We start from the raw sequence: 21,453 nt of genomic DNA on the forward strand, positions 1-21,453 counted from the left end.
CCCTTGGCGCAGGGCCTGGTACACAAGCAAATTGAACAAGGATTAACTATTTTCATAATTATAATTAGTCTGCATCCCTAGAAGCACATTTCAAATGAGGACCCAGGGAGGTCAGATCCCAGCCAAGACACAGAGTTCAGAGCTAGGTCCCTACATTCTACTAACAACACCGAGGAACTCTGGTCTCCCCACAGCAGGGTGAGAGCATGGAAGTCATGAAATGTTAAGAGAAATTAAGAAGTACTGCAGTTTAACACAGATGATATTTGGGAGTGCGAGGACGGCCCTGTGAAGAGGCGGCATCCTTCCCTTCCATTCAACTTTAGGAAACAATACTGGGCGTTAAAGATGCCGGTGCCAGGCTGTCTGGTTTCAAGTCCCCAGACCATGACTCACCTTGCTCAAGTCCCCGAACCTCTCTGGAGCCTCAGTTTCCCCTCTGTAAAGCAGGGGGATTAGGGGTGCCTGGGTGGCTCAGTGGGTTAAGCCTCTGCCTTCAGCTCAGGTCATGATCTCAGGGTCCTGGGATCGAGCCTCGCGTCTGGCTCTCTGCTCAGCGGGGAGCCTGCTTCCCCCCTCTCTCTCCCTGCCTCTCTGCCTACTTGTGATCTCTCTGTGTCAAATAAATAAATAAAATCTTAAAAAAAAAAAAGCAGGGGGATTAGATTACCTGCCTCATCAGATTACTGTGGCAGTTAAATGAGTCAACACAGGTAACGTGCTAAGAATAGTGTCTGGCATATAGCGACTGCTCACTAAACGTTCATTCTGTGTCGTGGGTCGTTATCATCACTGGACTGTGATTACTACCCCGGGGAGGACTTCAGGGCAGCAGATGCAGCCAGTATTTCTGACTAATCCCAGCCAAGGACAAGGAGAATAGTCCTCCGCACAGTGGCGACCGCCCTTACTGGACAGGTTCACCAAGTCACTGACAAGGACCAGTCAGTCACCGTAGAGACGGTTCTTCCCCCAGAGGAGGAAACCCTTGGGCGTCCACGATGAAGGAAGTCAGACTCCCAAGAGGCCAGGCCCGGGGACAGCAAGGGCCATGGACGCTGGTGTAATAACCGCCACCGGCCGCCAGGGAGCAGCAGAGCCCGACCCCGCTCGCCTCCTCCGCACTAGGCAATTCTTCCTTCCCTACGGGTTTGCCTCCCCGCTATTTGGGTAGCTCGACCAATCCCCGTGCGCACCGCTGCGGTAATCCCGCCCAGTCCTGAGATCCAACCAGTCAACGAGTGCGCTGCTCCGGACCGGGGCCGGGTCGCGGCGCCCGTCCTGTCACTCAGAGCTCCGGTGTCCGCGCTCCGGCCCCGCCCCCGAGACGGCTCAGCCAATCCCCGCGGCGGAGCGGGGCGTCGCCCGACGGGGCGCCGAGCCCACGTGTCCCAGGGCGCGGGCGCGGCTAGGAGGAGCGGGGTCGGCGCGCCGGCGTGTCCTGCCGTAGCCATGGGCGCGCAGCCGCCGAACTTCTCGTGGGTGCTCCCAGGCCGGCTGGCGGGGCTGGCGCTGCCGCGGCTCCCCGCGCACTACCAGTTCCTGCTGGACCAGGGCGTGCGGCACCTGGTGTCCCTGACGGAGCGCGGGCCCCCGCACGGCGACAGCTGCCCCGGCCTCACGCTGCACCGGCTGCGCATCCCTGACTTCTGCCCGCCGGCCCCCGAGCAGATCGACCGCTTCGTGCGCATCGTGGACGAGGCCAGCGCGCGCGGCGAGGTCAGCGGGCGGGGCGGGGCCTGCGGGTCAGCGGGGGGCGGGGACAGGCGGGGCGGAGGCGGGGCGCGGGGCCTGCAGGGGCGGGGCCCGCGGGGAAGCAACTGGAGCCTGGGGACCCGGGCCGCGGGCGAGGCCGCAGGGAAGCAGTGAGCGCTGGGAGCCGCGGGCAGAGGCTGGAAGGCAGAGGCCGCCGCGCGCTTTCCGGAGCCTCGCGCCGTCCAGATAGACGGGAGCCACGTTTCTAAACCAAAAAGAAGCCGGCCCAGGGCTGGGGCAGGCAGCCTAGGGGCCCAGCCCTTGAACCAACTACAAGGGAGGTGACGGCGGCCTCCAAGCCGCCAGGCGCAGGACGACACTCCCTGACTGTGATGCCCCTGAGAGCCGTAGACCCCTGCCAGGTCCTGGGCCTGACCCAGAAGAAGCAGGTGTGGGAAGAAGGAGATGGGGCCCCCCGGGAGGGCGTCGGGCTCCACCCCACCGAGCTCCCTCTTCCCAGGCAGTAGGGGTGCACTGCGCCCTGGGCTTCGGGCGCACTGGCACCATGCTTGCCTGCTACCTGGTGAAGGAGCGGGGTCTGGCCGCGGGGGATGCCATCGCTGAAATCCGGCGCCTCCGACCTGGCTCCATCGAGACCTACGAGCAGGAGAAAGCCGTCTTCCAGTTCTACCAGCGGACTAAATAAAGGGCCTCAGCTCCGGTCTGCGCCCCAGGCCCTGACCCCCGTGTTCAGGGGCCCCGAGTCGCGGACAGGCCCTTGAAGCGCTCAGCCCTGCCGCTCCTGCTGGCCGGGGAGACTGGGAGACTGCGCAGCTGTTCCCTGCAGGCAGGTCCTGACTGAAGAGACGGGGCAGCCACACTGGGGGGCAGGGGGCTCCCTCCTCTGCTTCCCTGAATAAATAACTTCTGATAACCAGCCCACAGTGCACAGCACCCGGCTTTCCGAGCCTCCCCTGAGCCCTGTGACCTGGGGATGCCATCAGGGCCCTTCCTGTCCTGTGGGTGAGGTAGCTAAGCCTCAGGCCCAAGGCCACACTTCTGCAAAGTGGAGGGTAGGCAGACCCTCTGCCTCTGAAAGATGCCGAGACTCTGTTCTCTGATGATCTCTGATGTGTCTCCAGGAAAGCTGGCCAATGAAAAGGGCACAAATTCCCAGCAGCCCCAGGTCTCTGATGCCAACAGACCAGGAGAGCCCCTGGGGATACAACCCCCACCCCAGTCAAGGCCCCTCTGCCCCCTTGTGTGGCATCTGTTAGCCCTCTCGAGACCGAGAAGGCCTGGTGCTCACAGATAACCACCGTCTCCAGCTCCCAAGGGCTGGGCGCCCCTCACCAGCCGTGGGCTGCTCCACTCCCGAGTGAACAGTGGCCCATTATGCTGCCCCACACCTCACACTGAGCTGGAACTGACCCAGCCGGGGTGCTTGTGCCGAGAGGATATTTGGTGGGTGAATGCAGACATTGAGGGCCACAGCTCTTGGCCATGGTTCAGCTGTTACCTTCACTCCCAGCTGGATCCCATCCTAGCAGCCCTAGCACCACGCTTTGGGCTTTGAGAGACAGGATGGGTGGGATAGACCAGCTGGACAGACTCTCTTTGCTGTAACTTCAGTCTGTTCCATGGCAGGCGGCTGGACAAGGTAGAAATGCATCAGGAACTGCCGACCGAGTGCCCATCTGTGCGTACCGGGCTTTGTTAGGTGCGGAGGCTTCCCAGCCCAGCGCGATGACTCAGCCTCCTGGAGGAGATGGCACACACCGGGTCCAGCCCCAGACAATGGCACTATGAGAGACGTGCGTCCCAGATGCAGGGGAGACAGAGCTGGAGGAGGCCAGGGTCCCCCTGAGGCCCCCATCCTGTGTCGCCTAGGCCAGAGGCAGGTCTAAGGCACCTGCTCCTGATTCATCTTTCTCCTTTGCACCATTGCCCATCCAACTCGGCCCCCGTCCAACACACAGTATCATATCAGCCAGAGTCTCACCATATGTCTCTGGGAGGGGGAGACGGGCTGTAAGATGCCCCCCCTTTCTTCCGAGGTGTGTCAGAGCTAGGGACTCAGTTGGCCATCCTATTCCCTCAGTCCCCACCCAGCCCAGCCAGGTCAGAGGGTGTGAGGAGCCCCCAATTCCAGGCACACAGGCTGCCACAGAGACGTGGGAAGCAGCACAGAGATGTACTGCATAGAGGGGTACTGAAGTCCCTCCACCCTACCTACTGCTCCCCGGAAGCCTCCCACAGCCCCTTCCAAAGGGGAGCGTGCACGTGTGTGTGTGTGTGTGTGTGTGTGTGTGTGTGTGTGCAAGTGAAGGCAGGAAGCATGCAGATGGCCCACTTCCTGGATGCCCTCCCTCTGCCTACCAGGATGGAAACCAGAGGCCGGAGGCTTGAAGCTGCACCCAGAGTTCCTCTCAGCTCTGCTCTTGCCCCAGCAGGTGAGACAACCAGTCCTCGAACTCAATGCCCTCCCTCCCTCCCTTCCTCCCAAGGCTCCTTCAAAGGAGACAGAGCATTTTTCTAACCCCATTAGAGCCCTGTGTGCAGCCTCCGTCCCCATAAGCAGATCTCCGCTGCCTCAAGAGTTCCTCCGGGAAATAAACATATAATTATGTGCTTAAGGAAATCGGTTTTTAAATAAGTAAGAGTTGACTTGAAATGAAAAACTCTGCCCTTCTCCTTCATCTACCTTGGGAGGTGAGCCTGAGGCTCCTTCTGGGTTCATCCCCACCCCCACATGTTTCACCTGCTCCCCACCTCCTCTCCCATCCACGGCCAGCAGCAATGGCTTCCAGGCTGGCCATGACCCTTCCCCATTCTGCCTTCACCGAGGTGATGGGTGTGAGGAATGAGCCACGTCCACTGACAAAGGACCTTCACAGCGCCTCGCACCAGGGTCTGTTAGCCTCTGCACTGCTGATCTCTGGGGCTGGAGACCTCTTTGCTGTGGGGTCTCCTCTGCACTGTGTGGTGTTTAGCAACATCCCTGACCTCTGCTCACTAGATGCCTGTAGCATGTCCCCGCCGCAACCCCCCCCCCCCGCAAAAAAAAAGTGACAGCAAGAATGTGCTCGGATGTTGACAGACGTCCTCCAGGAGGATAGAATTGGTCCCAGTTGAGAACCACATTAGAGCAACAAGCACCAGGTGCCACTATAAGCTTTCGTTTCCCATGGGAATGTGCTTGGGAATTTCTCCCTCGGATGCACCGTCTTGTGGGCGAGAAAGGACCAAACAGCATCAAACGCTCACCTTCTTGAGCGGTGCCCAGTTCCCAGCTCCAGCCCCGCCCCTCCAACCCGGTGGCTTTTCAAGATGTCGACAGACACCATTACCTCTTGACATTCAGAAGGGTTTATTTGCCATGAGCGGCCGGGGGACACAGCTGCAGTGACACAGACTCACACCCCTGTGTCTTCAAAGTTCATTCATGTTTGTTGTCTGCAACGTGACTTGAGTTCCCTGCCGGATGGAGGCTGTCGGGAGGGAAGACATCCCTCCGTGTCATTCGGGCGCTGCAGCCGTCACCTCCTTGGTTCCTCTCCCAGAGAAGTGTTCTGATGCGCAAGCAACTGGCATCAGGACAGAAGGGGCACCGGCCACTCTGAGACCCCAGGTTCTGTAGCTGGCCCCCAGGCATGTGTCCCCAGCACACAGCCTCCTGCTGCGGAGATCAGCCTGCATTGTGGCCACTCCCCAGAACTCCCTTGGAGCTCAGCCTCCTCAGCACCCTATCACCATCCCAAACACATAAGGACCTGACCTGCGGGGTGACTCCTCCCCTGTCCTCCCCCAGGGGAAGGAAACCCACTCCTCGTGCACAGCGCCCCTACCCGCCCCCCAAGACCCCTCCAGATCTTCCCAGGGATGAGCATGTCACAGGGGCCGGGATTTGATCCAAATCATCAACTTTCTCCCAGAATGAACTGCACTCATTTGCCAAGCCTCCAGTCCAACCTTCTGCCGACCGTGTCGCATTCTTTCCAAGAAGGAAACTGAGTTGGTCTCACAGGATCATTTTGTCACAAAACAACACCAGTTACCACTAATGTGTTTCGCCCTTGTTCATGACTGTACTTTGTTTACTTAGACCGTTACAATCGTCGTGTTTATGAAGCCCTACCACAGGGCAGGTGTTTTTATGTACATCATCGCATTGTGTCATTTCATCCTTACAACCACTCTGCAGATCAGGTATTTTTCCCTTTCCAGGGATAAACTAAGGTTTATGGAACTGGCTGACTTTGCCCAGTGCTTCACACTTGCAGTGAAAGAGCCGGGATCACATCCAGACGTCCCTCCCGCCAGGACCTCCCCCCGGCTCCAGTGACACAGGGCAGTCTGCCCTCATAGTCAGAGCTTGGCATCAAGGGCCATCTTACCAACTCAGCCTCTGATGGCTTCTCTCTCCACCCTCCTAGGAGCCCAGGGAGTAAACATCTGACACCAAAGCCAACACATCTGAGCTATGGGCTGTGCTTGAAAACGCAGCCCAAGCATTTAAGTCCAGAATAGTGAAGCTGACTCATCAGGTCACTTCGTCCCCTCCACGACTACATAACTCAGAGCAGACGTCGTCCTCACCCAGCATGACAATCTGGAGGCACACGGGGATGGCACTGAGCCTTTGCAAATGTCTTTTTGTGTCTGATGATTTATTAAAAACTCTAATATCCTTTCAGTTTTTGTTGTTGTTATTTGAGCCCTTAATGCATGCCAGGCACTATGCCAAGTGCTTTATAGACATTATCTCACTTAATCCTCCAAACAACCCTACGGACAAGGTCTTCTTATAACGCCTAGTACACGTATGAGTAAACTGAGGCCTGGAGGGTTTGAGCCGCACACCCAGTCACGTAGCTAGAACAGGATTCAAACCTGGGTTTATCTAACTATAAACTGCCTTGTCTCTTGGGAGCCGAGACGAGACTTCGTTGTCATTACAAAGTACGCAGCAGCATCTGTGTCCCCCAGAAGCGAGGCAATGGGACTCACAGGCCGTTAGTGGGACCTGGGATCACCAACCCCACCCCATCAGATGGGCAGTGCTGCTCTGACGCGGGAGTGCTGACCTGCCAGCCCGGCCACCAGCCCAACAGGCTTCCACCCCCACACCTCCCGCTCCATCAAAACGATAGTCCCCTATTGATTGAGAAGTGAGTTATATGAGCACTTCTGTCATTGCTTTTAAATTTTTCTCTGGCTATTTTGGATTCAAGTCATACTCTTGAGAGGGTGGCATGCTCGTCCAAGCAAGCAGAAAGTGGCACGGCACACGTCCACGCCTGAAGTTCATGACTTATTTGCAACCTTGATAATGGAATCCTTTGTGCCAATAAATTCCTTAAATTGCTTCAACCACTCTCCCACCCTATTTTTCCCTTGACTTACTCTGTCACCATGGTTATGTGATCATGAAACAAATTGGTGCTGTCACCTCTGAGCTTTCAGTATGTAGGATTCAGCAAGGTGAATGGTTCTGGGATTCTCCTCCTACATTTATACTAAAGACACCGCTGTCTCTTCCCAACAGATATATATGGAGTAGGGACTCCGCTCCAAACCCAAGGTGAGACATATGGACAGTCCTCGGTGTGGCTGTCCCATGGGTTGGGACACCTCCTCCTCACCTCCTGCAGTGGGTTCTATGTGCCCTTGGGCTCCGCAAGCCCACTCCCAGGCAAATTCGCCAACTGGCATGTTTCCCGTAGACAACTTCATGAGGTCTAGTTGGGGCTGATGCAGCCTTGGGCCGTGGAACAGGATTAAATAACCACACTGAGGTCAAGCCCACAGAGAGAACTATGCCATTTTGACCATGACCTGTGAGGCCCCAAGGAAGCCAGTCACTTCCTCCAGCTCCTTCCTCCCTCTGCCATACACCTTGTTCTCCCTGCTCTCCCCGTGTAGGGGTCCCCAAGACCACCCTCGCTAGAGGGACTCACGGAAAAGCTGCCGTACTCTCAGTAATGGCTCGTTGCAGTGAAAGGACACAATGATAATCAGCAAAGGGGAAGGGCGCACGGGGCAGAGTCCAAGCAAAGCAGGCACGGGCTTCCAGGGGCATCCCAAGGACACACACCTCTCCCGAGGACTATGGAAACATACAATACCATCCAACGGCGCAGTTTCCCTGAACCTGGGTGCCAGGGTGTTGTTGGGGGCGGGTCCATGGGCACACAGCCCCTGCAAGATTGACCTTAGGCGCTCAGGCTCCAGCCCCAGAGGTCAGCCTTGATACTGCATGGCCCCCAGCAGCCCGGCATATACACCACCACACTGTGAGCACAGACCATCTGCCTGGCCCAAGATCTAGGTCCACAGAGAACTTCTTATCAGGCAGGATGTCTCAAGAGCTCAGCGATCAGCTCACAGGAGCCGGTTGAGACACAGGCCTGACGACCTTGGGCACGCGTGAGGTTCAGCCCAGCCAGTCTGCTGAGTTGCCCTAGTCCTGCACACGGCCAGGCATCCTCGACTCTCTCTGCACGACAGTCAGGGCAGCCTGCTGGGGAGGCATTTGTCCCCAACTCTGCCCAGCTCCCAACTCCCACTCCCCACTGGTCTCAGCTTAACACCCTTTCCCGGGGAAAGGTTTCCAACCGCCCCCTCACATACTCACACATATTCCCAAAGCATCTGTCCTTCTACCTCGCGGGCCCTGGCTCACCTATGATTCATCTCATCGTTTAATGTCTCCCTTTCCTGCCGGAGTCGGAAGACCGTGCCCAGGCTGCTAGCACCCAGCACGACGCCTGGCACCCGGGCGCTCGAGATGCACATGACACCGGACCCACTGGCCAGAGATGCAGAGCCGGGCAGGATAAATCCAGGAGATGCATCATCTGGGGGTGGGGGGAGCAGGGGGGATACGTGACAGGTGCACGCCCACAAGTATGATGCCAAGATCCAGGGCATAAATACTTAAGCCGTGATTACAGACAAAAGAGGAGGGTGTCCGGTCAGATTGGGGAAGTTCACCTTCCGTAAGAGGCGGATCGTAGCGTTGAGGGGATCTATACACACGGCAGGTGTTGTTAAACCGCTGGCGGTCTGTGTCAGGTGCAGAGGCCACACAGGGCGGCTTAGAGAGGTGGGCAAGGTGAGTGGGTGGCCACGGGGGTGGGGGTAGATGCTGGGAGGAGCTAAAAACCCCTCCCAGGGGCAGCAGAAAACACAGGGTTGGACTCAGATGGTGGAGGGACCAAAGGGTCAGAGTTAACATCCGATCTCCGGCGGGGAGACGCCCCGGGCCTTTGAGCGAGGGCAGCTCGCTGGGCTCCATTGGTCTTAAGTTGCACCCAGACAGAATGGCCCCATTTCTGAGCGACAGGATGGTGCTTTATGATTCAGCACTGAAAGAGAGACAAAGTCTCAATGTGGCTGATTTTTAAGACTTTTCAGAAGATACGAGTTAAGTAAGAACCTGCTTTCCCCGCTTGCTGCAAGTTAATGACTCTAATGCTTTGCCAAAGAAAGTAAAGGGGTTGTTAAGTCCGCGCTCGCCCTCTGGGCTCACTGGTTATGACTTTTTAATGCTTTTCAACTGGGAAAGGATCTCAAGAGAGTGTCATCTGCACGTGCTGGAAACGCATCTTTCAGATGGCCGTTGGCCGGGCTCCCGCGTGCCCACTGCCCTGGCTGGCTCACTGGCGTCACATCTCAAGTCTTGGTGTGCGCGCAGTTTACCCGATTCAAAGGTCCGCGGGGGAGGGGGGCGAGGCTGCCTTCAGGCCAGGGCCATGGTATTTGTCCCCATGGTCCCCAGCCATGGGCGCCCTGTGAGCTCAAATTTTCTACTTTAGTTGTACCTCCGGCTCCCTTATGTCTGCCCCCTGACCTGCAAACTTGTCTTCTTTTGCCCCAGTGGTGGTCAGTCTGTCAAGTTCAGAAGAGCCAAGCAGACCGGGTGGCATGTTCTCCAGTAGGGGCAGGGTACGGTGTGTGCCATGGGCGAGTGATGCCGGGTCCCCAAAGGCTGCCCCCACCAAGGGAACACGCAGACCCTCAGAGGAGCCCAGGCAGCCGTGGACACCAAAGCACCCTGAGCCCCAGAGCACCTGCGGCTGGCGCTCCCCAGAGGGAGACCTAGGGAATAATGAGCCAGTCTGGGCACCCAGGGTGCCCTCTTCTCCCTCCTGCGAGCCTGAGGGGCTCAAGACGGAACCAGGCGGGGACAGCGATGGGGGGCAGCCTCCGCAGTTCATTCCACAGTCCTGCGGGTCCTGGATCTGGACCAGCACTTGTGCTCAAACCCGCCAGGAAGGGAAGGAGGCTGGGTTGCAAGGAGAGCTCCGGGCCCATGCAGGTATCAGGCTGTACCCTTGAGAGCTTAAGGGTGACCTTCAACCCACTTCAATCCATATTTCTGCTCATCTGATAACCCAGAAGCCACAAAGGAAATCATGACAGGGGTTGGGGGGGGGATCAGAAAGGAGTTAGGGAGATACAAATTAAAATAGCAGTAAGATTTGATTTTATATATATATCAGGTTGGACACACACATATACCAAGTCTCAAAACACCAAAGTTGCCAAGGCTGGGGGAAAGGGAACTCTCATGTTGCCGGAAGATATGCAAATAGGTACAATAGGTTTGGAGAGTGATGTGGCTGGCTCACAGGAAAGTTCCAGTCACTTCATATCTGTATGTATCTTCTGGACAAATTCTGCATGTGAGCAGCCTGGGACCATGAATGAGGCTGCTTATTTATTCATCAAACCCAGCACCACGTCTTGAACACCGACTACATGTCAGGCACACTTTTAGGAGCTCAGAACTGAGCATGAACAAAAAGCAAAACCATCTGCTGTCCTGGAATGTATGTACAGTGTGGTTTAAGGCCTGACCCTGAGAACGATTTTGAAATAAATTGTTAGGACGGGGCGCCTGGGTGGCTCAGTGGGTTAAAGCCTCTGCCTTCAGCTCGGGTCATGATCTCAGGGCCCTGGGATTGAGCCCCACATCAGTCTTCCTGCTCATTGGGGAGCCTGCTTCCCCCTCTCTCTCTGCCTACTTGTGATCTCTGCCTGCCAAATAAATACATAAAATCTTTAAAAAAAAATGTTAGGACAATGGATGGACGGTGAACTATGTATATGGGCTTCGACACAGGTTTATCTCGGAAACGGCGTTGGGCACTTAAGAAAGGAACCTGCAGAGATGCGGTACAGAACCATTCGTGTGAATAAAAGCAAACCCAGATGCGGACATAGTTCATAAAATTAATGCTTAGGCCCCACCAGACTCAACACAGGAGCCGGCTGGAGCGTTGGGTTTGGGGGGAGTCGGTGAAGGCCTAGGGAGGAGAACTTCAAGCAAACTCTGGAACGTTTTATTTCCCCAAAAGGAAAGTCCGAAGCAAATACCTCCGTTGAAATGCCTGTATTGTCCTCTCTGCCCGTGAAGCGCGCCGGTGTTTGTCTTCGCATCCCGGGGCCTTGTCCGTTTGAGCTCAAGGAGGGGAAGTTGTTGGTTTGTACAGCTTTCACCTTAGAACGGAGTTAGTTGGGGGAAGGACTGAGGCCACGTCCCGCAGAGACCCAGGGCTGGAGCGCGCCCGTGGCTGTCTCCGGTCCGGCCCTCTGGGCTCCCCGGCAGGTGCAGGCGCGGCCCGGGTCCGGCGAGCGGCGTGGGGCTCCCTGGAGGCGAAGCCGAGTGCGGCAGCCCTGACGGCGCCCAGTCCGCAGCAGGTGCACCCAGAGCACCAGGCGCCTGCTGGCAAGGTTGGAGAGGCACCAGCGCTCCTCTTCCGAAATGCTGCTTTTCAGGGTCTACCCTGGAGAAACAAATTCGTGCCAAAGGAGACGTGTACAAATGTTCTTTGCACGGCGTTCTGAATGGCCAAAAACCGAAGGTGGCACACTATCCATCCTAGGAGGAGCAGTAGTTAGACCCATGTACCGGATAGAAGGCTGGTGGCGGCGGGAGTGACAGCTAGAGCCACGTGGGTCAGCACGGACCCATCGCCCAAGCCCTGCCCCGTCCTCCCACAATAAAATACCCCTTACGTAAACTTTCAACTCGCCCCAAATACTATCTATTGCAGACGGACACACACGTGTCATGAAAGTGTAGAAACAGACATGGCAATGGTGGATACCAAGGTCAGGGGTTACTTCTGGAGGGGAGACAGGACGGTGGGGGGGGGCGGGACTTTAAATGATTCCATACTACTTTATTTAAGGAAACAAAAATCTAAAGCAAACATGACATTGTGGAATTAAATAGAGCTGGGGGTGGGTACCCAGGTGTTTCTGTTTTCCGTTATGCTTTCTTTATTTTAAGATTTTACTCATTTATTTGAGAGAGAGAGTGCGAGCGAGAGAGCAGAAGCAGAAGGAGCAGCAGAGGCAGAGGGAGAAGCAGACTCCCCACTAAGCAGGGAGCCTGACATGGGCCTTGATCCTAGGACCCTGAGATTATGACCTGAGCGGAAGATGGACGCTTAACCAACTGAGCCACCCAGGTGCCCTCCACTATGCTTTCCAGAATGTTTAATACCATTGTACACACACACACACACACACACAGGAGGAGCCCGAGGTAGAGGGAGGAACCAGTGAGGGCCCAAGGGAGGGAGGAGAGGAGGAGAACCTAGGGGGCGTCCCCAGCACAGAGGGAGAAGACCGTGGCCTCCTGTAAGCCTGGAGAGGGAGACAAGGCCCAGCCTGACCCCCAGGGTACAAAGGGACATGCTGGAGAGGCAGTGGGAGTTTCAAACAGAGGGTATTTACGTTGGGTCTGTTCATATCCTGAGGAGTTCACATCTTTCTTCCGTGTGGGAAACACAGGGGAGCAAGCCCGGGGGCCAGGAAAAGTAGGGAACGGGCTCTCCCAGCAGCATGGGTCAAAGCTGTGAGGGCTCCCAGGAGGCAGCGGCGGTGAAGATGGGGAGAGTGAGGGGCTCTGAGACACACTTTGGAGAGGGGCCTGTAGAACTGGGGGAGCGATCCTGGCAAGGGTGACCCTGGAACTTCTGTTGGGGTCACTGCTGCGGAGGAGGAGGGCAGTGGGGCGCTGGCGTGGGCCGTCTTCGTCTGCGCATTCTTTCAACCCAGGGAGGAGGGCCAGGCAGGGTTTTACTTGGGGCACACCGTGTTCGAGAGCTCCCCAGGGAAGGGGGAGGGCCTTCCTGTATATTCCTGTCTGAAGTCCACAGGAGAGGCCATCACCTCAGGAGATAGGAATCTGGGGCCACCACACATGGTTTAAAGCCACGGGACTAGGGCACAGTGGGCAGTGGACAGAAGGGACGGGGCGGGGGGGGGGAGGGCGCCCAGGACAGAACTGGAGGACCTGTCCCCCGACCGTGCAGTGTCAAGAAGAGGAGGTTCCGGCCAACAGATTGAGAAGGAGTGGCCAGGGAGGTGGGTCAGGAGGGGGCAGGATGGACGCCAGGGAAGAAAAGCCATTGGGGAGGGAAGCAGGGTTCAGCCTTCGAATATGCCGTGGAGCCCAGTTTTCAGAGGGTTGGAGCTCAGGGGTGGGAACTGCCACAACTGAGTCTTTGTGGTGCTGAGCGAGGTGGTGCGGGTATGGCAGTCGAAGCCAGACCTTCCAGGACAGGAGGGGCTGTGATCGCAGCAGAGGAGATGTGGATGCGGCGGACCCTCGAGAAGCCAGGCTGCGGTGGGAGGGGAAAGGTGGGGTGGGAGCTGGAAGGGGGCGAGCCAGGCCAAGGGAGAGGTCTGTCTCGTTGGGGATGACGTCTGCTGGTCCATGTGCAGCTGAGGACAGGAGCGCAGGAGGGATTAGTGGGGGAACAACGAGAGGAGAGGAAGTCAGGGAAGAGCTCTTAGAGGAGGGAACGGAGCAAAACCCAAGCCCCAGGATGATGCAGCCGAGCCGGGGTTCCTGTCTGACCACCTGCAAATGCCACACTCTTCTTGCCCAAATATCTCACTGCCTCCTCTGAGTTTGTTCTCGCCCCCGGGCACCCAGCTCCCGCGCCTAGCATGCAAAACCCTTTAGGGCCACCTCCCCTAAGCACACGTCTCCCAGCCTTTCCACTTCCATTTGGGCTCCACGTCTACCCAGGGAACTGGGGCGAAAATATGCAACCTGCAGAAAATGAAATCTGACCTATTTTATGCATTCTGTACAAATGCATGAAATAGATTACGCTTGACAGTGGTAAGCAGGGAACCCAAAAAAAATCCAATTTATCACCTTAACTGTATATTATATATGCTTTTCTTCCCCGATCTCCAGGAAAGAATGTGCCTCCACCCGCTTCCAGCCCTTCTGCAGAGCTGTCCCCTACTCTCTACACCTGCCTTTGGTGAACAAGACAAACGTGGCCTGTGCCCTCAGCAAGCCAGCAGTCCTGGGGAGACGCATGCAATAGAAATCCATGCCGGATGGACAGATGGACGGATAGACGGATGGACGTGCTATGTGCAGCCACAGGATGTGTGTGCACCTGACCCCACCTGGGTGGGACACAGTGGTCAAGAATGTTATATAAACTGAAATCTGGGGCTTGACCAGGCTTTCGCCAGACTAGCCGAGGGGGCAAGCAGTGGGGAAATTACACACAACAGAAATACAAAGCGTGTGTGCTCACACACACACAGCCATGATAGCAGTCATCCCAAAGGGTCATATTTGGGGGAGCATTTTTGCTGAGCTCATTTGCGCTTTGGGGCAAATCAGAGTCATGACACCACGTTTCAGACTTGCACAGCAGGTGGTGAGTGGTACTCCCGACCAACACAGGCAACAACAGAGAAGGACCAGGTTGGGGGGCAGAGGCTGGGTCCAGTCTTGACATACTGAGTTTAAGGAGCCTCCAAGACCCCGTGTATATTATCCTGTTACCCGGTGTTCTGTCTAAACAGAACTTTCTCTATGCGCCCCGTTGCCACACAGATGGGGAAGCACGGTGGGCATTCCTAATCAGTGGATTCTAGCTGAGTTTCCCCAACAGGAAGGTGCTCGGTTGACCCTGAGCCTCGCATCCAAATAATTCAGCACCTTCATTCCTTCCTTCATGGCAGGGGGAGGTGGCCAGTTCCCTGGGGGGCCTCCTCTTCATCTGTGCTGCTCCTTTGAATCACGAGCCCACCCCCATCTCCATGTCCTTACTTTTCCCGTCCTGCACGCCCATTACATTTCATCCCCCAGGTAAGCTGTTTCATACCCCAAATGCAGGATTGCAGAATGTGTTAGAAAGACGCGCTCGGGACTCATTGCCTTAGAGGCCGTCACTTAGACCACGATCACAGATGAGAATACTTGTGCTAGAGTGTAGAGTACAGAGAGAAAGGTCCTGGGGACAGGGTCCACGGAACTCATTCAAAGTTGCCAGAGGAGGGAGGCTGAAAGAGCCAGAAGGAGTGCAGCCAGAAAACGGGGACGAAAACCAGGAGAGCCCTCCCGTGCCCTGGCGCCCAGTGTTTAAGACAGGATGGGGTAGTCTGCAGGAACAATGGGAACAGACAGACAGAATGAAAACAGACACCGTCCACCGGATATGCCGAGACAGAAAAGCTAGAATGACGCTGAGAGTACGCGGCTCCTAAGAAGACGGAGGGTGGGTTCCCTTTCGGGCGGAGAGGCGAGCGAGTATGCAGAATGTCGTGTGTGCGACCGCGGGATCCTCTCCACGATGCTAGAAGTCAGAGGTCATCATGGCCTGGTCACAGGCTGCACACCTGAGTTCAGTGAGATTAAAGCCACTGCCCCCAGGTCCTCTGTTTAGTAAGCAACAGAATCTAGATTTGAACCCAGATCTATCTGGCCTCAGAACTCCTAACAGTTACGTCTGGTGTATCTTGAAGCTCAAAGTGTGCGAGGCCTGGAGACACAGACAGGAATTAGACCTGGCCCTTGCCTTTGAGGAGGTCACAGACCGGAAAGACAATGAAACAATCACGAGGCAGTGTGGCAAAATAGAATAATGGAGGCATTTCGAAAATAAAAAGCACAAAGGCTGTACTGAGTATAAGCCTGTCTCTCTGGAAGGCAAGGCTGGGCTTTGTGAAAAATGGAAGCTGGGTGGGCTAAGAATGACCTTCCAGTAGTAACCTGCTCCCTAGTGCGGCGGCTATCCAAGTGGCCACAAGGGGTCGCTGCAGATCTCACACACACACACACACACACACACACACACACACACACACTCACACACTCTCTCTTTCTCTCTCTCTCTCTCTCTCTCTCTCTCTCCCCCCTCTCCCCGCACCCCACACTTCGGGCTCCCTCCAGCTGCTTCTAGAAGGAAGGTGGGGAAGGCTGGGAGGGTGAGTGTGGTGATGAGAAGCCTCCAAGTGACCCTCCCCTGCAGGCCAATGCAGAGCTCCATGCCCAATCTGGCTCCGCCCTCACAGACTCCCCCCATTTTCCGCATCTGTCCCAAGAACGAGGCCAGTAAAAGCCCAGGTGGGGGGCAGGCTCCAGGGGCTCCAGGCTTCCTGGCCGGCTCCTTCTCTGCAGCTGACCCCCATCAAGCCGTCCTACCTGCCAGCCACTACCAGCATCCAGTGAGGCAGCCACTGGCCACCTGTAAATGCTTACATTTAAATTACGTAAAACTAAGAACAACTAAATTCCAGTTCCTCACTTTCTCTGGCCGATTCAAGAGTTGGGTGACTCCATGAGGCTCCAGATGCTGACCGGACAGCCCAGGGAACATCTCCACCATGACCGCGGGGAGCTCTGGCAGCACCACTCACATTTTCTCACGGAACCTTAACAACAACCCAATGACGCAAAGGTAATCATTCAATCACCTTAGACACAAGGACCCTGAGGTCTCACCAGGTTCGGGTCTGGAGGGATCTCTGAAGCTTAGATGAGCAGCTCCAGGATCCACCATGCTGTCCCCACGCCCAGAGCTGCCCCTAATCCCAGCTGCTGTGTTCTCCCCTCCACCTCGTGCAAGTGGGACTGACTTCCCTGTCCTCAGCAGCCACTGTCCCTCACAGCTGACCCAGGCTGATGGGGGATTTAAGTACCCCCCTTTCTTTAGACTGAAGTGTAGTTGTCATACAGTATTATATTAGTTTCTGCTGTACAACAGAGAGAGTCACTGATGTTATGTACACCAGGATAAATGTAGCTCCCATCTATGGTCACCACACCAACTAGTTACATAGTATCAACCATATCCCATATGCTGTACCTTGTACCCCATCATGTCTATTTCATAACTTCAAGTTTGTACCTTTTAGTCTCCTTCCCCATCTGGCCCATCTCCCAACCCTCTTCACTGGCAACCACCAGATTGTTCTCTATATTAGGGTTTTTTCTGTTTTAGGTTTTTTGCTGTTCATTTGTTTTGGTTTTTAGGTTTCATGTATAAGTGAAATCATACTGTATTTGTCTTTCTCTCTCTGACTTCTTTCACTTAACATGATACCCTCTGGGTCCATCCATGTTGTCAAAAATGGAAAGATTTCATTCTTTTTATGGCTGAGTAACATTCCATTGTATAAAAATATCACGCCTTCTTTATCCATTTATCAATCAATGGACACTTCGTTGCTTCCCAGTTTGGCTATTGTAAATAGTGCTACAATGAACATATGGGTGTGCATACCTTCTCAAATTAATATGTTCATATTATTCAGATAAATTCCCAGAAATGGAATTGCTGGATTATATGGTATTTTTATTTTTAATTTTTTGAGGAACCTCCATATTCTTTTCCATATGCACCATTTTGTATTCCCAACAGTGCACGAAACTTTCCTTTTCTCCACATCCTTGCCAACATGTGTCGTTTTGATAAGGCCCTTCCAACCAGGCGTGAGGTGATAACTCATTGTGCTTCTGATTTACATTTCCCTGATGATGAGTGATGTTTAGCATCTTTTCCTGTGTCTGTTGGCCATCTGCATGTCTCCTTTGAAGAAACATCTGTCTGTTCACTCTCCCTGTTTTTTAATCAGATTGTTCATATCTTTTATATATTGAGTTGTAGGAGTTCTTTTTTTAAGATTTTTTTTTATTTATTTGACAGAGAAAGAGAGAGCACAAGTAGGGAGTGGTAGACAGAGGAAGAGGGAGAAGTAGGCTCCCTGCTGAGCAGGAAGCCCAGGACCCTGAGATCATGACCCGAGCTGAAGTCAGATGCTTAACTGACTGAGCCACCCAGGCACCCTGAGTTGTATGAGTTCTTTATATATGTTGCATATTAACCACTTACCAGTTATATCTTTGACAAGTCTCATTTCCCAGTAGGTTATTTTTACATTTTGTTGATGGTTTCCTTTGCTGTCCAGAAGGTTTTTAGTTTGATGTAGTCCCATTTGTTTTGTTTTTGTTTCCTTGGCCTGAGGAAATACATCCAAAAATACATTGATAAAGGGCACCTGGGTGGCTCAGATCAGTTAAGCATCTGACTCTTGATTTTAGCTTCAGGTCATGATCTCAGGATCCTAGGATCGAGCTCTGCATTGGGCTCCCTGCTCAGCAGAGAATCTACATCTCTCCTTGTTTCTCATCCTCTGCCCCTCTTCTCTCTCTCTCTCTGTCTCTCAAATAAATAAATCTTTAAAAAGTGTATTGTTAAGACCAATGTCCCAAAGCATACTACCTGTGTTTTCCTCTAGAAGTTTTATGGTTTCTGGTATTACATTTAAGTCTTTAATCCATTTTGAGTTTATTTTTGTGTATGGTGTAAAAAAGTGGTACAGTTTCATTCTTTCTCATGTAGCTGTCCATTTTGCCCAATGCCATTTATTGAAGAGATTGTTTTCTTCCCCATTGTATGTTCTTCCCTCCTTTGTCAGAGATTAATTGACCATGTAAGTGTGGGTTTATTTCTGGATTGTCTAATCTGTTCCACTGATCCAAGTCTATTTTTCTGCCAGCACTATACTGTTTTGATTACTATGGCTTTGTAGTATCATTTGAAGTCAGTGAGCATAATGTCTCCCAATTTATTCTTCCTCAAGATTGCTTTGGCTACTCTAGGACTTTTGTGGTTCTATACAATTTTTAAGATTATTTTTTTCTAGTTCTGTGAAAAACGCCGTTGGTATTTTGATAGAGATTGCATTGACTCTGTAGATTGCTTTGGGGAATATAGATATTTTAACAACATCAATCCTTCTAATCCATGAGCATGGTATGCCTTTCCATTTTTCGTGTCTTTTTCAATTTTTTTCATCAAAGCCTTATAATCTGCAGGGTAAACGTCTCCTTGGTTAAATTTATTCCTTTTGTATTTTATTATTTTTGGTGCAATTATAAATGGGATTTTCTTAATTTTTCTTTCTGATAGTTCATTATTACTGTATAGAAATGCAACAGATTTGTGTATTATATTATTTTTGTATTCTGCAAATTTACTGAGTTAACTTACTAGTTCTAATAATTTTTTAGTGGAGTCTTTAAGGTTTTCTACGTATAGTATCAGTCTGTAAATAGTGACAGTTTTACTTCTTCTCTAATTTAGTTGCATTTTATTTCTTTGTCTTGTCTGATAGCTTGTCTGGTTGTTGCTAGGACTTTCAATAATATATTGAATAAAAATGTTAAGAATGGGGCTTCCTGGGTGGTGCAGTTGGTTAAGTGTCTGACTCTTAGTTTTGGCTCAGGCTGTGATCTCAGGATCATGAGATCAACCCCTATATCAAACTCCACACTCAGTGCAGAGTCTACTCAAGACTTTCTCTCCCTCTCCCTGTCTCCCCCTTCTCCACTTTCATAAATAAATAAATAAATAAATAAATAAATCAATCTATTTATCTTAAGAAAAAATGTCGAGAATGGGCATCCTTGTCTTGCTCCTGATCTTAGAGGGAAAGCTTTCAGCTTTTTATTATTGAATATGTTAGCCGTGGGTTACTACTTATTCATTAATTTGAGATATTTTCTCTCTATACCACCTTTGCTGAGATTTTTTATCATAAAATGACACTGAATTTTATTAAATGCTTTTTCTCCATCTATTGATGCATCTATTCTGCATATAATATTTTTATCTTTCATTTTGTTAATGTGGTGTATCATGTTGATTGATTTGTGTATATTGAACCATCCTTGCAGCTCTGTAATAAGTCCCCCTTGATAATGGAGTGTGATCCTTTGAATGTATTGTCAAATTTGGTTTGCTAATATTTTGTTGAGAATTTTTGTATCAGTGTTTATCAGGGCTTTTGGCTTGTAATGTGTGTGTCTGTGTGTGTGTGTGTGTGTCTGTGTGTGTGTGTTGCCTTTCTCTGATTTTATTATCAAGGTAATGCTGGCCTCACAAAATGAGTTTGGAAGTCTTCCTTCTGCTTCAAGTTTTTGAAATTGTTTGAGAAAAATAGGTATTAATTCTCCTTTAAGTGTTCAGTAGAATTCACCCATGAAGCCATCTTGTCCTGGACTTTTATCTGCTGGAAATTTTTTGATTACTGATTCAATCTCCTTACTAGAAATCAATCTGTTCAGATTTTCTATTTCTTCATGATTCAGTCTTGGAATATTACATTTTCTAAGAATTTATCCATTTCTTCTAGGTTTTCCCATTTGTTGGTGTATACTTGTGTGTAGTAGTTTCTTACAATCCTTTGTTATTTCTGTGGTGTCCATTGCAACCTCTCTTTATTATTTTAGTTACGTGGAATCTCTCTTTTTTTCTTGAGGAGTCTGGCCAAAGATTTACCTACTTTGTTTTCTTTTCACAGAACCAGCTCTTCGTTTCATTGATCTTTTCTATTTTTCTATCTCTATTTCATTTATTTCCACTCTGATCTTTATTATTTCCATCCTTCTACTAACTTTGAGCTTTGTTTATTCTTTTTCTAGTTCCTTTGGGTTATGTTTAGATTGTTTATTTGAGATTTTTCTTGTTTCCTGAGGTAGGCCTGTATGTCTATAAACTTCCCTCTTAGGACTGCTTTTGCTGCATCCCATGTATTTTGGAATGTTGTGCTTTCATTTTCATTTGTCTCAAGGTATTTTTAAATTTCCTCTTTGATTTCTTCATTGACCATTGATTGTTTAGTAGCATGTTATTTAGCCTCCATGTTTATGTTTTTTCCAATTTTCTTCTTGGAATTGATTTCTAGTATCAAAAAAGATTCTTGATATGATTTTGAGCTTCTTAAATTTGTTGAGAGTTATTTTTTTTTTTATAATTTTATTTTTTATAAACATATATATATATATATATTTTTCCCCCAGGGGTACAGGTCTGTGAATCTCCACGTTTACAACCTTCACAGCACTCACCATAGCACATACCCTACCCAATGTCCATAACCCCCCCCAACCCCCTTCTGCCCAGCAACCCTCAGTTTGTTTTGTGAGATTAAGAGTCACTTATGGTTTGTCTCCCTCCCAATCCCAACTTGTTTCATTTACTCTTCTCCTACCACATTAACCCCCCATGTTGCATCTCCTCTCCCTCATATCAGGGAGATCATATGATAGTTGTCTTTCTCCGATTGACTTATTTCGCTAAGCATGATACCCTCTAGTTCCATCCATGTTGTTGCAAATGGCAAGATTTCATTTCTTTTGATGGCTGCATAGTATTCCATTGTATATATATACCACATCTTCTTTATCCATTCGTCTGTTGATGGACATCTAGGTTCTTTCCATAGTTTGGCTATTGTAGACATTGCTGCTATAAACATTCGGGTGCACGTGCCCCTTCGGATCACTACGTTTGTATCTTTAGGGTAAATACCCAGCAGTGCAATTGCTGGGTCATAGGGTAGTTCTATTTTCAACATTTTGAGGAACCTCCATGCTGTTTTCCAGAGTGGTTGCACCAGCTTGCATTCCCACCAACA

General features: G+C 51.8%; 2 protein-coding genes across 2 annotated transcripts in view; both read left to right on the top strand.

Annotated features, from left to right (window-relative positions):
* The first annotated feature begins 1,425 nt into the window (after window positions 1–1,425).
* Window positions 1,426–2,453, top strand: DUSP23 (dual specificity phosphatase 23). The gene is made up of 2 exons (XM_032845618.1): window positions 1,426–1,719; window positions 2,216–2,453. Exons 1-2 carry the CDS (start codon window positions 1,453–1,455, stop codon window positions 2,399–2,401), a joined length of 453 nt encoding a protein of 150 aa, XP_032701509.1. The 5' UTR covers window positions 1,426–1,452; the 3' UTR covers window positions 2,402–2,453.
* Window positions 2,454–11,089: 8,636 nt separating this feature from the next.
* FCRL6 (Fc receptor like 6) overlaps window positions 11,090–21,453 on the top strand; it is a 34,358-nt gene continuing 23,994 nt past the window's right edge. The window contains 2 exon segments of the mRNA XM_032845722.1: window positions 11,090–11,213; window positions 11,312–11,436. Of these exon segments, the coding sequence (XP_032701613.1) occupies window positions 11,090–11,213; window positions 11,312–11,436 (249 nt within the window).

The sequence above is a fragment of the Lontra canadensis genome, unplaced genomic scaffold (assembly GCF_010015895.1).
Source record: "Lontra canadensis isolate GAN:19392208 unplaced genomic scaffold, GSC_riverotter_1.0 scaffold168, whole genome shotgun sequence".
Taxonomy (NCBI): Eukaryota; Metazoa; Chordata; class Mammalia; order Carnivora; family Mustelidae; genus Lontra; species Lontra canadensis.

Excerpts from the sequence above, each read along its gene's own strand:
- DUSP23 (XM_032845618.1), top strand. The coding sequence starts at position 1,453 with ATGGGCGCGCAGCCGCCGAACTTCTCGTGGGTGCTCCCAGGCCGGCTG. Across the intron at positions 1,720-2,215 it reads AGGCCAGCGCGCGCGGCGAG|GCAGTAGGGGTGCACTGCGC; the intron begins GTCAGCGGGCGG and ends CCCTCTTCCCAG.